General features: G+C 43.1%; 1 protein-coding gene across 1 annotated transcript in view; it reads right to left on the bottom strand.

Annotated features, from left to right (window-relative positions):
* Nucleotides 1-15,214, bottom strand: part of LOC141771955 (ERC protein 2) — a 177,140-nt gene that overhangs the window by 136,662 nt on the left and 25,264 nt on the right. Inside the window, exons 7-8 of the mRNA XM_074642504.1 lie at nucleotides 14,873-14,965; nucleotides 12,839-13,006 (exon numbers count right to left, since the gene is read on the bottom strand). Coding sequence (XP_074498605.1) covers nucleotides 12,839-13,006; nucleotides 14,873-14,965 — 261 coding nt within the window. The remainder of the gene's footprint in view (nucleotides 1-12,838; nucleotides 13,007-14,872; nucleotides 14,966-15,214) is intronic.

The following is a 15,214-nucleotide window of genomic DNA, read 5'->3' as shown; positions in this document are numbered from 1 at the left end:
TAAACAGGAAATCAAATTCCAGTATATAATGTATATAGTATAGTATATAAACAGAATTGAACTGAAATAAATCGGCCCCATTATCACCGATACCCGATCAAGCTATTTGTGTCAGTATTAGCCCGATAGACGATCCAATATCGGTATCGGTGCATCCCTAGTTGCTGGTCTTTGGTGAATCCAAACTAACCAAAGTACCACAATAACACGAATAAACTAATCGATCGAGGCTGCAGTCGACCAGCAACTCCTGTGTTCTGAGAGGTAAAATTATTGTTTTTTTAACGGAGTCTGGTTGCTTTGGTGAGAGCATCGATAAAGACTTCAGCTCCCCGTCGGAAACATAAACTGCATAGCTGTCTGACGGTAAGGTAAACTAGTGAAAATATTGTAAATATAGCGTATACTTAAACTGATATTGTTTTTTTTAGGTGGGTCTTTGTTTTAGGGGTCTAAAATATATTTTGCTGCCGGCCCCGTCCACAGCAGTACATTACTTTGCTCATGTGTCGGTACTCCTGTCTGTTCCAAACTGGGGGCGTGCCGACCGTCATCTATTGTAGGTAATACACTGACTATGGATAAGTACCTGAATACTTCTTCCACCACTTGTAGGCAGTATTTCAGTAACTAAAGCGTAGCAAACCACAGTAGAAAAAAAAAAAAAATAATGTGGCACTAACAACTACAGAAATGGAAAATAACACAACAGATATACTGAGAAGACAATCGAGAGGTACGGCTGTGTTGGGCCACGGTTCGTTCCTACCTGCCCGTATGTGTTTGTGTAAAACGAGAGTGCACCGCGCAGCCCGCAGACACACAGAGGGCTCCTCTCAAGCAGCAGCATTAGAAGCAGGCCAGGACCCCCAGGTGTAAGATGGTGAAGTATTTATCTCATATTGCTCCTCTGGCAGACAACCAGAGTCTAATACTGAGCCCTGCTCTGTCCTCCCCACTCCACACTGGCACACACACACACACACACACACTAGTGGCACCACTAATCCTTTGTACGTACAGTATGTTAGCGCACGCACGTCACCCAGTGCTGCGCCCATGTGCTGCCACATGAGTGTGTGTGCATTAGTGTTTGCCACTGTGTGTGTATGAGACAGAATAAGGGAGAATGAGAGACCCCCCCCCCCCTTCCTCCCCTCCAGCCCCACCTGGCAAAGAGCAATTTAGCAAGAATGTAGCAGAGAGGCCTAACAGGAAATCCCTGCTGTCTCACCTGCACTGGCCCGCTAAGCTGTGATAGTACGGTACAGACGCCCTGCTAATACCCTCTTAAAGCACTCACCGCTGCCAGGCACAGTACACGAAAAACAAGGAGGGAGAGATGGACGGATGAGGACGGAGGAGGGATGGTGGGATGGAGAGGAGTCTGGGTGAAAGCAAGGGGGGAGATAAATGAAACGCACCGGCGTATTCTCGTACAACGGTTCGTATGATAGCTTATGAAAAGTTATCCCTCCCCTTTCGTGTGTTTTCCTACGAATGTCCAGCGTCAATTTCCGTTTCAGTCTTTTTCAAAATAAACATCCGTCTTCACAGCAAACAACTCGGTTAGGTATAAGCAACAAAACTACTTAGTTAGGTTTAGGGAAAATATCGTCACCGGAAGTGGAGTAACTTAAGTAAAGAAGTTACGTGACAAATGAATCAACATTGACTTTGGGTTTCATACATGGTACAAACACCAGTTTCCTGGGTGAAACTTCTGTGTTTTTTGACCCACCCATCCACCCCGACCTCCTCCCGATTTTATGAATTGTACCTTTTTAATCTCATTATTACTTTGACATATTGTTTTGTCACACTCATGCCAATAAAGCATATTGAATTGAACTGAATTGAGTGAAAGAAGGTGGGGAGCACATTAACACCACTGACATGCTGCTCCTCCACTGGTAAAAACCACCACTCCATCAGCAGTTCTGTTACAGGAAATACTGTATGGCTTTATCAGGTGGCACACATGCTGAGATGACAGACAGCTAACAAGTCAAGGTGATTAACCTCTCGCTTCTCCTTCAATTTCCTCTCCAATTTTCCTCTCCCTCTAGTCCCGTTCCTCTCAATGTCGTCTTCCAACAACGCCTCTCCCTTTCAACCCGCCACTACTACCTCTCTTTCAACACTCCATGATCCCTCCAGCCATGCTCCACGCTCTCCAGGAGTTTTCCTATTGCCGTTTAAAGGTGCGGGGCCTGTGGTGAGACAAAGTGATGTGTTGGTGTGAGAAAATCCCTCAAGTCCTCAAGATCGGGTTGTCTTCGGGACAGACCCACATTTCCCGGCTATGTCGTGCATTTCTGTGTGTTTCCATGTGAGAGAAATACCACGCAAAGCAGGACTCCTACGCTCTTAAGGACAACTGGGGTACTCATTCTGCGTATGCGATTGGACACTAGGGACCACATCCTGTTTTGTTATCACAGCTTTTTTTTTTGTTTAGTGTATGAGAGAAAGACCTTTGCACGCCAAGTCCGCATTTTTCGTCCGAAATTGTAGCATGTTTAAAAATAAATCACATTGTGGCAATCACGTTTACACACCGACTCCGAAACTTTTGTCCATCTTTAAAGTTTTCGGAACAGGTTCGATTTTCTGCGTTTTTTCGCATCCGTCAAAAGGAAAAAGAGGATTGTTTGATTACTCAGAGACACCGTCCATGCAAACGTCATCATCCAAAATGGCACGATAAACATTCACTCCGTCTCCCAGCACAAAGCACTTTACGATAATGAAATAAAATAATACAGAGATGTGGAATTTCATTTTGTGGCAGGTGATTGCAGAACAGCTTGAAACCTTCGGCAGCACCCAGGGCCGGGTTCTGTCCAAGGTTTCTACCCACTAAAGGGGAGTTTTTCCTTGCCATTGTGGCATAAGAATGCATGCTCATTGGGGCTCTAAATTATAGAGTACAGTCTAGACCTGCTCTATATGGAAAGCGTCTCGACATAACTTCTGGTATGATTTGACACCATATAAAAATAGAGATAAAAAAATTAAATTGAATCAGGGATGGTTGCAAAACAAAGGATGTAGGAGTGATTTGTCAGTAGTGATTGTGCTTTAGGCAGCAAAACGATAACTTCATGCTAATGTCATTCAGTCATAAGCCCCGTTTGGGACTAGCGCTGTCCACTGCATCCACGTAACGTAATTAATTCAGTTATGTCTTGTACTGTGAATTTGAACGAACTCTGAACGAATAGAATAATACAACACAGTGTGCAAGGTTTCTGTGCGTAATGTTTTTATCGGATGACGGATTAAAAAAGCTCATTCGAGAAATACGGACTTGTTGTGCATTAAGAAAGTGAAAGGTGAGGGAAAGAAGTAGAGGGGCCCAATGCTGCCCAGTTCAAATCCAAAAGGAACATTGGAGATTGCATTGAGGCATTCCTCAGAATAGATGAATAAAAAAACACATCTATATCACCCCCCCAAAACCCCACTTAAGCTTTCCAGCCCCTCACTCAGCACCATATCATTTAAAAAAATTACCTTGATATGTTTTCAAGATTCTGTGGTTGCATAACATTTAAGTCTTTGCAACATGTGGAATTTCTTTAAACGAATAGTGACAAACTAATAACCCCTTTGAAGTGTGCATGCATACATGCATAAATTCAATAGCTTTCTGCATGCACACATGCACGTTCCTGCAAATTAAACATGCAACCATGCACACACATGCATAAACACACACTCATTCTCCTCGACTTCCTCTCTCATGACAGCCAAATGTGGATTCTGGACACTGGTTAGCAAAGTAAAACAGAGGCTTAAAGAAAACAGCTTCTCTGTTTGTCCTCACCTCCCTTTTTCCTGCCTCACATTTCATCATAAAAGTTTTTCTGGCAGGCGAATCTGCGAAGGTATCACAGCCCAGCGTCGGCTCCGGGCCGCAATAAACAACACGAGGACTATATGAGTAGACCGCAGTCCAAACGGCAGAACCAGAGACGACGGAGGAGACCACAGCAAAGGCCTGGGGACGCACCGATACTTGCATACTCGCACACTGACAGTTGCACTCGCACTCATCAACTTTGGGTGCGAGTAGAGTCATGGGCTGACCAGAAAAATCATTCCTAATATGATGTCTTATCTTTCGCTCTTTGAATGTCTGACCTTCACGCATTGACATATTTATACACACACACACACACACACACACACACACACACACACACACACACACACACACACACACCGACTTTTACTCATTCTTTGTGTTCAAAGAATAAGTCTGAACGTCACTTCAGCTGACAACACCACCATAAAAGTTGTTAAATCCCGAGAGTGGGTCTGGTGGAGTGTATGGGATGTCTGAACTCGGGCCTGCTGCGGTGCGCTACACACAGCTGTGTGAGCTATTCACTTCTCTGGCTGCATGACGTCCAGCCGGCCTGTATAAATACAGCACAGGGCGACCATTAGACGTAATTTATTTAAAGGCCCGTACTGTGAAATTAATCATCTAAATTTATGAAATAGTGTTCGACTAATTCATGTTTGTATAGCCATTAATGTGGCCAAGTCTGGATTGTATCTCTAAAAGAAGGTTTCAAAATGATGCTAGACCACCAGAGAGTCTCCCGTATCGGCTATAATCATCCAAATATCTCTTTTTATTGAAATATACAGTACGCATCAAAGAGAAACCAACACACCCTCATATGAAGAAGAATAAATGTGGATAGCTGGGTTCAAACAGCCAGTTGTTGTTAGTTTTGCTTTCACTGACAAATGTTTGCATTGTCAAAGATTGGTGAAAAGTGAAATGCATATGTTTACAGTATTAACAGATGGTGTAAAAGCACCTGACCTGGGTGTATTTTACTGTTGGCACAGATGTGAGAAGGAGTAGCGCTAAATGATCCATAGTTTCCAGATGAGGCAATAGAAACTTCCAATAGATGTCAAGAGGTCACTGTTGGTTGTGAGGTTAGACAGCCTGAAGACCAAAGGGGGATTTTCTTCATATGAGCTCATTAATGCATGTCGGCATGTACTGTACGAATGTGTGTGTGTGTGTGTGTGTGTGTGTGTGTGTGTGTGTGTGTGCACAGGTGCAAGGGGAAGTTTCAATGTCAAACGGAAGAATGAGGCACTTCACAGCGCGACTGTGAGCAAGGGCCGAGCTTCTCCGAGACCCTGCCCCTGATTCTGGGTTCTCTCATTTACACACACACACATATACTGTATATACAAGCACACGTACACACAGCAAGATTTCCTCTCCACCTGAGCTGTTCGCCCCAGACATGACGACACCGGGGCTGTGCGGAAATGAGGGACGTTCCCTGTCCTGGGTCTTAGACTGGGTGTCATTTGAGGTGTGTCATCAAAGCCAACAGGGTTAAGGCAACAGTCGGCGCTCTGATCAGGGATTGTGTAATAGTCGGATCACCTCGGGGCCGGCTCGGGATAATAAGCGGATGTAAAACTGCCTCACAGCGGGAGCTGCGAGGTGGAGTTTGGGGCACAGTCTCATTGTACACTCCGACATCTGTGGATCAAACCGTGGCAACACAGCTGTCTGCCCACGGGCTACTGAGGGAACATGGGAAAGTGCAGCTGTAATAAAAAAAAAAAAAGACAAGGACGCAGACACACAGAACTCCCACTAACAAAAGGATCTTTGTCAACAGAATGAATGAATGTTTTCTGCCAAGGCATGAAGGTCAACCATGTCATGCTTTTGGTATTGTACCAGAGGATGGATATATGACACAGAAAATGTGAGGGGACTCACACTAACCCTCGCTGCACACATCTGCCTCATTCCCTCTTTTGCCCTCCATCCATCATCATTACCTCGTCCAGCGGAGATGGACACAACACACACACGCACACATAAAGGAAGAGACGCTGCAGGCGTTCCCCCTCATTAACACTTGCTCCTTCTTTGATTATTTTTCCTGATCATTTCCAGCGCCGCACGCCAGTTACTACATCCTGTTTCCAGGGAATCCGTTTCCTGTCAAATCACACTGTACAGTCACTCTGGCAAACATGTGCAGAGGTCTGCAGTGTACAGTAGGTCCCTGAAATCAGCTGGATTTCTGTTTGATCAACAAGTAAAACAGTTTCTTGTCTGTCATTCTGCTGGTCTTTTTAAAACAACCTCAAGATGTTGAAATACAGAAAACACTGTGGCTATCACTTAAAAAACTAACTTTGAACGAATGAGAACCAACATGTTAATTGAATTAATTCAAATGCAACTCATATAACCTAATCCTGAGATTCAGAGACTTTGTGTCCTGCATTCTGGAGACTCTAAAAGAGTGAAAGTAACAAAATAATGAGTACACTGCAACAGCATTTTTATGTTAAACTTTTGATTTTACCTTTAACTCCCAGGAAAGAAAACTGATAAATTAGCCCCTCTGGTGTAATCTTGGCGTGTGAATCTCTGGCATGAACTAATATTCATCTGCTTTTATTTAGTTTTGCTCCTAATTGAGTTATTATTTATCTTAGTTCTCTCTATTTCTCTCTCCTTCTCTCACTCACTGAAGGTCCTTTCAGACAACGTGACAACGGCACCACTGCGCTCTGAAACCCATTATTTCCAATGGCTTGTGCTGTGCCACGACGGCTTTTCACTGTTGGGCGCTGCACGCTGTGGCGAGCGCAGCTTAAACATGAGCTCAAACTGCGCTGTGTAGCGAGCATAGACTGCTCTCTTCCGCCGGGAAACAACAGTTGGTGTAGCTCTATTGTCGTCCGGGTGAAAACAGTTTCTGGAACACTGTTCAGTTCCAGAAACAGGCTAAGATAACAAAAAGGAAAAAAGTGTGAAAATTTGCCATAAATCGGGTGGGTTGGCAAGTACATCTGTACCACCACCACATAATGTGCCGTCAAGAGGCCGTGGTCATTTCATGAAAGTCTGTGAGATGACGTTTCATACTCACACAAGCTTGTTTCTGTCCTCGTCTCAAACTTCAGTCCTGACAATTGTGTTACAATAATGCATAAAGTTGGCGGTTTGCGGGTCGGGTTCGAGTGGTTGATTAACGCATATTTTCGCAGGTCAAACAGTGCGGATTGGCTCTCATAAGGGGTCGGGTGGGTGCGGATTATACTATTTACAAAGACTGAACTGTAAGTTGGAAGGGAAAACTCTTCAACTGTATTATTGTGGTACTGCATGTTTGTGTAAGTGTATCTCTGTATGTGTGTGTGTGTGTGTGTGTGTGTGTATATGAAATTAGAGGTTAAGTGGTCAGAGCCAAGCAGGGTGACCCTGAGGAGAGAGGAGGTCAGAAGAAAAAGAAAGGAGAGTATTGTCTCTGGCTGTCTCTATCAGCACCTCGCTGCCTACTGGTTAACCAGCCGCTGACTGACAGCAGACCAAGCAACGCCCTGATTACTCTCTGTGTTTATGAGTGTTTAGTTTCAAAATGTGCAAAAATAGAAAACATATGTAGGGAGAGAGCACACGGGCACTTCCCAAAGACCTTCATGTGGGATAAACCATCCCACAAATTAAATTGACCTTAGATGTCCTCTAAATTAACGGCACATTTATGCTGAAGTGTTCGATATGCACGACAACACGAATGTTTACGTGCGCATGTGCGTAAGTAGCCGTGTGCACACTCTTGTGTTTGTCGGCTCCTTCGGTTTTGCACATATTTACCTCGTTCCCTGTGTAAACCATTAAACATCTCATCCCCATTCTGACCCCTATAACTCCACTTTATGACTTTTCCACATGGCCTCTGAAGAACTCGCGGGGGCTTTATTTTGGACGGCGCCGTGTTTGTTCTGAGGGGCCCCGACGCTTCGCTACTCACACTGCATCCCAAAACCGCACCGCCCCAGAAACCCAGGAGCACGCTGTTGGGTCTGAGAGTGGCGACCACGGTCAGTCGGGTTCAGATGAGGTCATATACTGTAACTGGTTCGAAAACGAAACTCATCACAAGAGGGTTTGAATGTGAAGTTAATAATTAGTGGTCAGCCTATATAACAGCAACTGTTAAAGTTCTCACCCGAGTTTAATTTGCACATAAAGTCTTACAGTGGCGTCAACAGATGGTGGATGAGAACGGATAGAGGAGAAGAAGAAGTAGGCGAGAAAATGGGGGGGATAGAAGACAGATGGAGGCAGATAGTGTGAGGGAAGAGAAAATATGGACGGAGGGAGCGAAAGGGAATGAGGCAGAAAGAAAGACAGAGAGTGAGAGCGCAGCGGGACGAGAGCTCAGGGCGGAGTGTAACCAGGTTGAGACCACATCTTTCCTCCGCCTCACTACCTACATGAACCATTAATCAGCAAAGAGAACAAGGAAAGATCAACAAAAATAGTCCAGCAGGGACCACAGCACACCGTACCATCGCATCACTCACTGACAAAAGCCCGCAGCCTTCTACATCCATCAAGCAACTCTATTCTCTCACTTCTCACTTCCTTCTGTCGCTCCGTCTATCCTTGATTTCTTTCCCTCTCCCGCTTCCAGATTCTTTCTTTTTTTTATTTTCCTCTTGTTTTCCCTATTCATCACTGTCGATACGGTCATTTTTGAGTCATTTATATCTTCTTCAAGTCATTACAGCTCAACCTCAACATCAAAACTCAGCGGAGGCCTTCTGGCAGGACACACTGCAAAACTCTGGTGATGAAAGACAGGACAAGATATGTGAGGTCACATGTGAGAGATTTAAACTGAAACGTCGCAGACTGCTTTCTGTAAACACAGACGTGTTGCCACATCACAAAATGTAAATTAAAGGCGTGCTGCTACTCATACTTCTGTTGGCATTAAGCGAGGAATAAAATATCAAATGTTATGTTAATGTGTTATTTATGTGCTTGATTCAGACTTTGACTTAAGCACCTTGAACCTACTTCAGGTCTGGATTTCCCCTCTGTGAGTTAAGTGGCCACCTGCAGAATGCTCGCCTCAAGAGATGAACATGTAAATCAAAGCATATCGACCTTCAGAAAATGACAATCTTAGCTAATATCTGCCAAAGACATTAAACACATGATTTGTTGCATCAGAACATTGAAGGTAATAACCCAGATGATGTGACTCTCAAGAGTTACTACTAAAGAAGACAGCAGAGACAGCAATGACAGGTCACACAGAGAAGGAATTAGTTGTGCTAAGACACTTTGTAAGTCAAGTATATTTCCACATGAAAGTCTGTGATACCTTTTAACCAGAACAAAGCTCCAACAACTATCCTACCAGCAGCCTATCCAGTCCACACATGCAAATGATTTGTTGTAGAAAATTACTTTTCTTTTTTTGCTTGTAAAAGGCTTTTTCCTGGCATCTCAAAAACAGATCAGAGTACACTGAATGTGCAACTTAGCATGTCATCACAGAGACCAAGTGTGACTGGGAATCAAATAAGCAGGCATTGACGTCTGTCTGATTTGGCCTCTTTTACTACAATATTTATGTTCAAAACTATCTTCTCAAAGAAAACGAAACAGTCAAAGCACCTGCAAGCCCCTTTACTACTGGGGTTGTGGCCTGTTCCTTTGTTGCAGGCTGGTTAAATATGCAGGAAGGTCTCTGATAGGTTACCTGATCTGCTGGAGTACAGTTACAGTCCTGCATTGTCGTGATCATTTCAAGAATGACACGTACGCATACTGTATTAAAGGGGTTAAGTTTCCACAGGCGTGGGCAGCAGACTCGCACACGCTCATTATTTTCCACATTTTCCAGTTATCTGGAGCCGTCTTCACTCGCGCCCATTTAGAAGCTGTCCTTAACTTTGACTGACAAATAAATACACTTCCATTTTCTCATTCCCCCCGCTCACAGTGGCTGCTCTGTTCGCTGACTTGGTCCCTTCCTGATGTGAATTGCTTTTAGAGACAAGTGTCTGTGAGATGAAGCTGCTCCTCAGGTCTGGGAGACACCGGTCTGTCTCTGGGGGAGTGGACTACTGTACCAATCACTGTCATTCACGAGGAGACCCGCCTGGCACACACACACAGACGTATATATGGGGAGGGGGTATGATGCCTCAGTAGTCATGAGTGAAACAGAAAGGAAATCTGGGGCTCTGGGGGGAATTTTGAATGAGATGTAGGAAAGCTGATGAAGTAATAATATGAGTGGATGGAAGGAATGAGGTGAGAAGGGAGATCCTGAGAGAAACGGCTGTGCTTTCTGGCCGAATGACTGACAGACAGTAGAGGAATGCAGGGCCGCGGCCGGCCTCAAGCGCACTCAATATCTTTACTCATCCTCTGGTTTGCCCACTTAGCCCAGGAAACCCTAGCCTTTCCCAAGCGGGGGGGAAATGCCACTTCAATAGCAGGGAAAAACTACCCCAGACCGGAGATGAGAGTCCAGCAATCAGCACTGACAGCGTACGTGTTTTTTGTGTGTATGTCTTTGCGTGTGTGACTGTGTGTGTGTGTGTTTGTGGTGATCACGACTGTCGGGTCTGATTACAGCCCCGCTGCAGTAGCCTATGAGAAGTGAGAAGAAGAGCACAGTGATGTACCCAGTGAACATTATAGTCAATTATATATAATTCCCTTGCCATGCACCCACATGTTAATGCATAAACATATCTGTGTCATATTAACGGACACAGATACACACACCACACCTGCCCACTCGAGGGCATCATTTCCATTTTGACTAATTGGCAGAGACATTTACTGGCTCAACCTACTACAATTATAGTCTACACCAACAAGATTATATATTCTAATGGTATAATATTCATGTGTTATGCAGAAACTATACTGTATACAGTGTGTTACCATGTTAATATAGAAAGAGTATATGAAAAAATAAATTTCTGGGTGTGATATTAGACTACAAAATCTGCTGGAAACCTCATATAAGATGTGTGAGAGCAAAGTTGGCAAGCAGCGTTGACGTTCTGGGAAAAACGAGGCTCATTCTGGATAATAAAGCGTTACACACTTTGTATTGTTCACTTGTATTACTGTGTCTGAATTACTGTGTGGAAGAGTGGGGTAACACGTACAAAAGCACAAATGCAGACTACAAAAAAAGAGCTATGAGGATAGTAAACAATGTAGGATACTGCGAACACACTAACACGCTGTTTTTAAAGTCACATGCTTTGAAGGTCATGGATCTGGTCAAATTTAAGACTGCACAAATTATGTACAAAGCAAGAAATAATCTACTTCCTGGCAACCTAAAGAAAATGTTCTCGGACAGAGAGGGGGTTATAACCTAAGAGGGAAATTTTAGCTAAAAAAAACATTGTATTCATACTAATAGAAAGAGCATATCCATCCAAATAATATACTGTATCCACATGCAAATGTGTTGCTCACTAAAGTTAGATAGTTTGAACGTTAAAAATGGTTGTATGACTACCAGAATAACGTTAGCAAACCTCTTTGTTACAGTGCATCATGACGAACAGTTGGCTTCAGATTGCACATACATGCAGTTAGAAAACATTAGCTAGCCATCAATGGTGACAGGTTTCAGCAAGTTAGACGACACTGGTCTGCTGCCACCATGATTTGTGAAAAGTGTGAACAAAATGCGGAATTTGTGGAGTGAACCACAGGCTGAAGGCCCCCGTCTCTCTTGACCTCTCTCGGTGGGTTAGTGGGTACGAGATAGACTTACAGTAATTGGGAGGAAAAAAATTAATGACTGTGGGTGACATATCTTCTGGTTTTACAACTAGCAAATTAAGTCGTCAGCACTTGAAAATAAGTATGCAACGCTTCTAATGACGCACAGCAGCAGAAGGAAACAGACGTGTTTGAGCCCGAGGCGTTCCTCGGTGTTTCTGAGGCATTTGTGGGTGTGACCCCTCTTAAACAGCAGCCAGGAACCTGCCGGGGATTACCAACCACCTGATACAAATCATCAAAACAACACCATCAAAAACAAAACTAGTACGTAAATCACTAGGAAGAACATTTATGTCATAAGAAGAAATATATCATATTCTGTTCTTGCAAGAATCCAGATAAGTGACCAAGTGATTTACACATTAACAACTCATCATGTGCAAGGACTGTGCAAAGAAGGAAATGTCTCCTGGTTTTGCCATAAAGTTACACCTAAGGCAAGAGGACACCAACATTTCTTTACATGCCATTTCAGTATGAAACACAAACAGAAACGTGTACACACAGAAAAACCACCCACTGAAAACCAATTCCTTGGTATAAGTATGATGTATTCTGCTAACTGCGAGAGCCAAAATTCCTTGCACATGTATGGACAATTAAGCCTAATTTTGGCCCAAATTGCTTCCTGTAATGATGAGTGGACATAGTTAGCAGGCCGTTCTCAACCGCCTAACACAAAGAGATCTAAAGTATCAGTTCCAAGTCGAGAAAGTGATGGAGAGAAATGCTAAATGCTACCCACCCCCACCCTCCCCACACACACACTCTCCTCCATCTCTTCATACAACCCGCCTCCATCCCTAACAGCAATGATAAAATCATTAGAGCTATAGAGTTAAGAAACTTCAGAGATGAAGACGAATAGCTGCCAGCTTTCTCCAGCCCTCTGACTGACCAGCCCACACGTACCAGCCCACTGGTGGACTAAAGGAGCCACACACAGTGACTCGTTCTCCACCCACCTCAACGTCCATTAGAGAAACAGAAAGAGAAAGAAACCAAAGCAGAAAAAAAGACAGGACTGTGTACACTTGCAGAGGCTGTGATGACCTCTGTCCTCTCATAAGTATATGTGCATACAGTGTGGCAACAAAGGCTACATTTCCACATTGATCATCATCACTGTGCCAGTGTTGGCCAAACTGCTATGTTCCTCGGTGTGTGTGTGTGTGTGTGTGTGTGGGTGTGTGTACTGACCTCTGTCTGCAGTGTGTTGGCCCGTTGCTCCTTGGCGCTGAGCGACTCCTTTAGCACCTCGATGTGTTGCTTGCAGTCCGAGTTCTGATTAGTCAGCGTTTCTAGTTTGGTCTGCAGGGCCTGCATCTCCGACTCCTTCCTGTTCAGCTCCTGCTTCAGCTGCTCTATCTGACAATCACAGAAACAACTAATTAGTCATGAAAACCTTTTAGTCATCATTGAGTCGGTAGATAAACTTGCAGATAACAACAACTTTCAAACCACATAAACACACACACCTCCTTCAAAAAACATTTCCCCCACGCTTTGTTCTCTATGAACAGAACTTTCAGAACAAGCAAGTGTTTTGAAAGAGGCTTAAACATGCTGGTTATATAGGAGTGAGCAATAGGGACAAAATTGATAGCGTGATAGCTATCTCATCATTCAATATGGTGAATAGTGTAATTTTTGTATTCAATGTCAAACTTTTACTATAATAAACAAAAAATGAACTTTTTTATCATCAATTTAAACATGAAATTTTAAACTTTAATATCTTAATATGTAAATTGGGTATGATACATTTATTTGGAGAAATATGTGCCGATATCACAAAGTCTGCCACGATACAATTTCAATTCAATTCACTTCACGTGCCTATGATCGATATGAGACGATATCATATGCCCATTTAACACAATCAGTTACATTTACATAACCTCACAAAACAACTAAAATATGATTTCACAATTTTATTACTGAGCTCAACCAGACATTTAAATGAAAAACTATTTATTCTTTTTCATAAAAAGAATAAAAAAATACATCATAGAGAGCTCCTGTTGTTCACTATCAAGTGCCACATTCCTCATGCTTAAGCACCGTTTGAATGTTTAGGAATAAGGTACGCTTTGACAGAAATGGTGACACAGACGTGCCAAGGGAATTTCAAAATAAAGGCACATCTTAAATATGATGATATACATCGATGTTTTCACTTTGCATCAATGATATTGGACCGTTGATCACTGAATCAATATATCGATCCATACTGATGTATCGTTACACCCCTATATATTACAATATTGAATTATCAGCCAGCCCTTCATTATCAGTCGTCACTCAGGGGGGTCCCAGGCCTACTGTCTGCTCTATAGACACACCAAGTCAAACAGCCAAAGAGTGAAAATACATGCAGGCATGCAGTTATGGGGAGCAATATTACACTCTCATAGCTGACAGATTACAGATTTGTTTAAGGAAGGCCATGCAGAACAGGACCGAAAACCACAAAGGAAATCAAATGCATTAACAGAGGGAGGTTTCTGTGCTGAGGCTAGCTATGTGCAGAAGATTGTCATCTGTCTACTGGTGCCAAAAATGCACAAAGCTGATTTTGAGGAGAGATTTCTCTAATTGTGTGAGCAGGGTCCACCTCATAATGGGGGACTGGACCAGAGCTTGGCCAATCAACCTCTTACTCATAGAAATAAAGAGCCCAAGAGAGAGAAGAGAGACTGTATAATAGGAGACAGGAGCCAAAAGGTGAGGTGAGGGAAAAAAAGGAACTCTGTGAGGTGAGAAGGTGAAAAGGTTAGTAAGACAGGGAGAAATTACGACGGCATATTAGGGCCATTGTAGGTCAAAATATTAATACGGAGTCAGTAAATTTACTACTTTAATCTTGCAATTTCTGATTTTTTTTCTCGCAAAATTATGAGTGTATAATCTCAGGGAGTATCCAAGTTTTTTCCTCGTAAATTCATGACTTTAATCTTGCAAATTTATGATTTTCTTCTCGCAAATGTATGATTTTATAATATAAGAGAATATCCAAGTTTTTTTCTCATAAATTTAACACTTTAATACCAGAGAAAATCTGAGTTTTTTTTCTCGTAAATGTATCACTTTAATCCGAATTTTTTCTCTGAATATTATCCCCCTCCCCTGGCTACAAAAATAATATGATAAAGTGATAAAGCATTAGATACAATTAGGAGCAAGAATGTTAGGTTGAATGAAAGAGAGGAGAGAGGCTAATGAGAGGGGTACTTCTGGTTGTTCTGTGATCCAGGGATGTTGGGTGGGGAGGAGGAAGTTGGGAGCTGTTCTGATGGAGGACAGACTTGGTGGAAAGGCCTGCTCCTACAGAGATACAAAGACAAGAAGACAGAAAGCCACTAAACTACGGCACATAGCCAGCTGGGAAAATGTTTCCCAGCTGACTGCGTGCTCCTCCGCACTCCTCCACACTTCAGCTCTGTTAGAAATGATAATCTGGATAAATAAATTCACCTCTGTCATACTTGAACAAATGTTCATGTTCTCAGAAGCCACTTTCTAGTGTTCGAGCAAATCAAAGCCCGCAGAGGAAACCAGAGAGGACAGGGATGC

This window comes from Sebastes fasciatus, chromosome 8 (genome assembly GCF_043250625.1).
Source record: "Sebastes fasciatus isolate fSebFas1 chromosome 8, fSebFas1.pri, whole genome shotgun sequence".
NCBI classification, from domain to species: domain Eukaryota; kingdom Metazoa; phylum Chordata; class Actinopteri; order Perciformes; family Sebastidae; genus Sebastes; species Sebastes fasciatus.
Note: the sequence above shows the minus strand (reverse complement) of the source record. Positions and strands in the feature narration are given on the sequence as shown.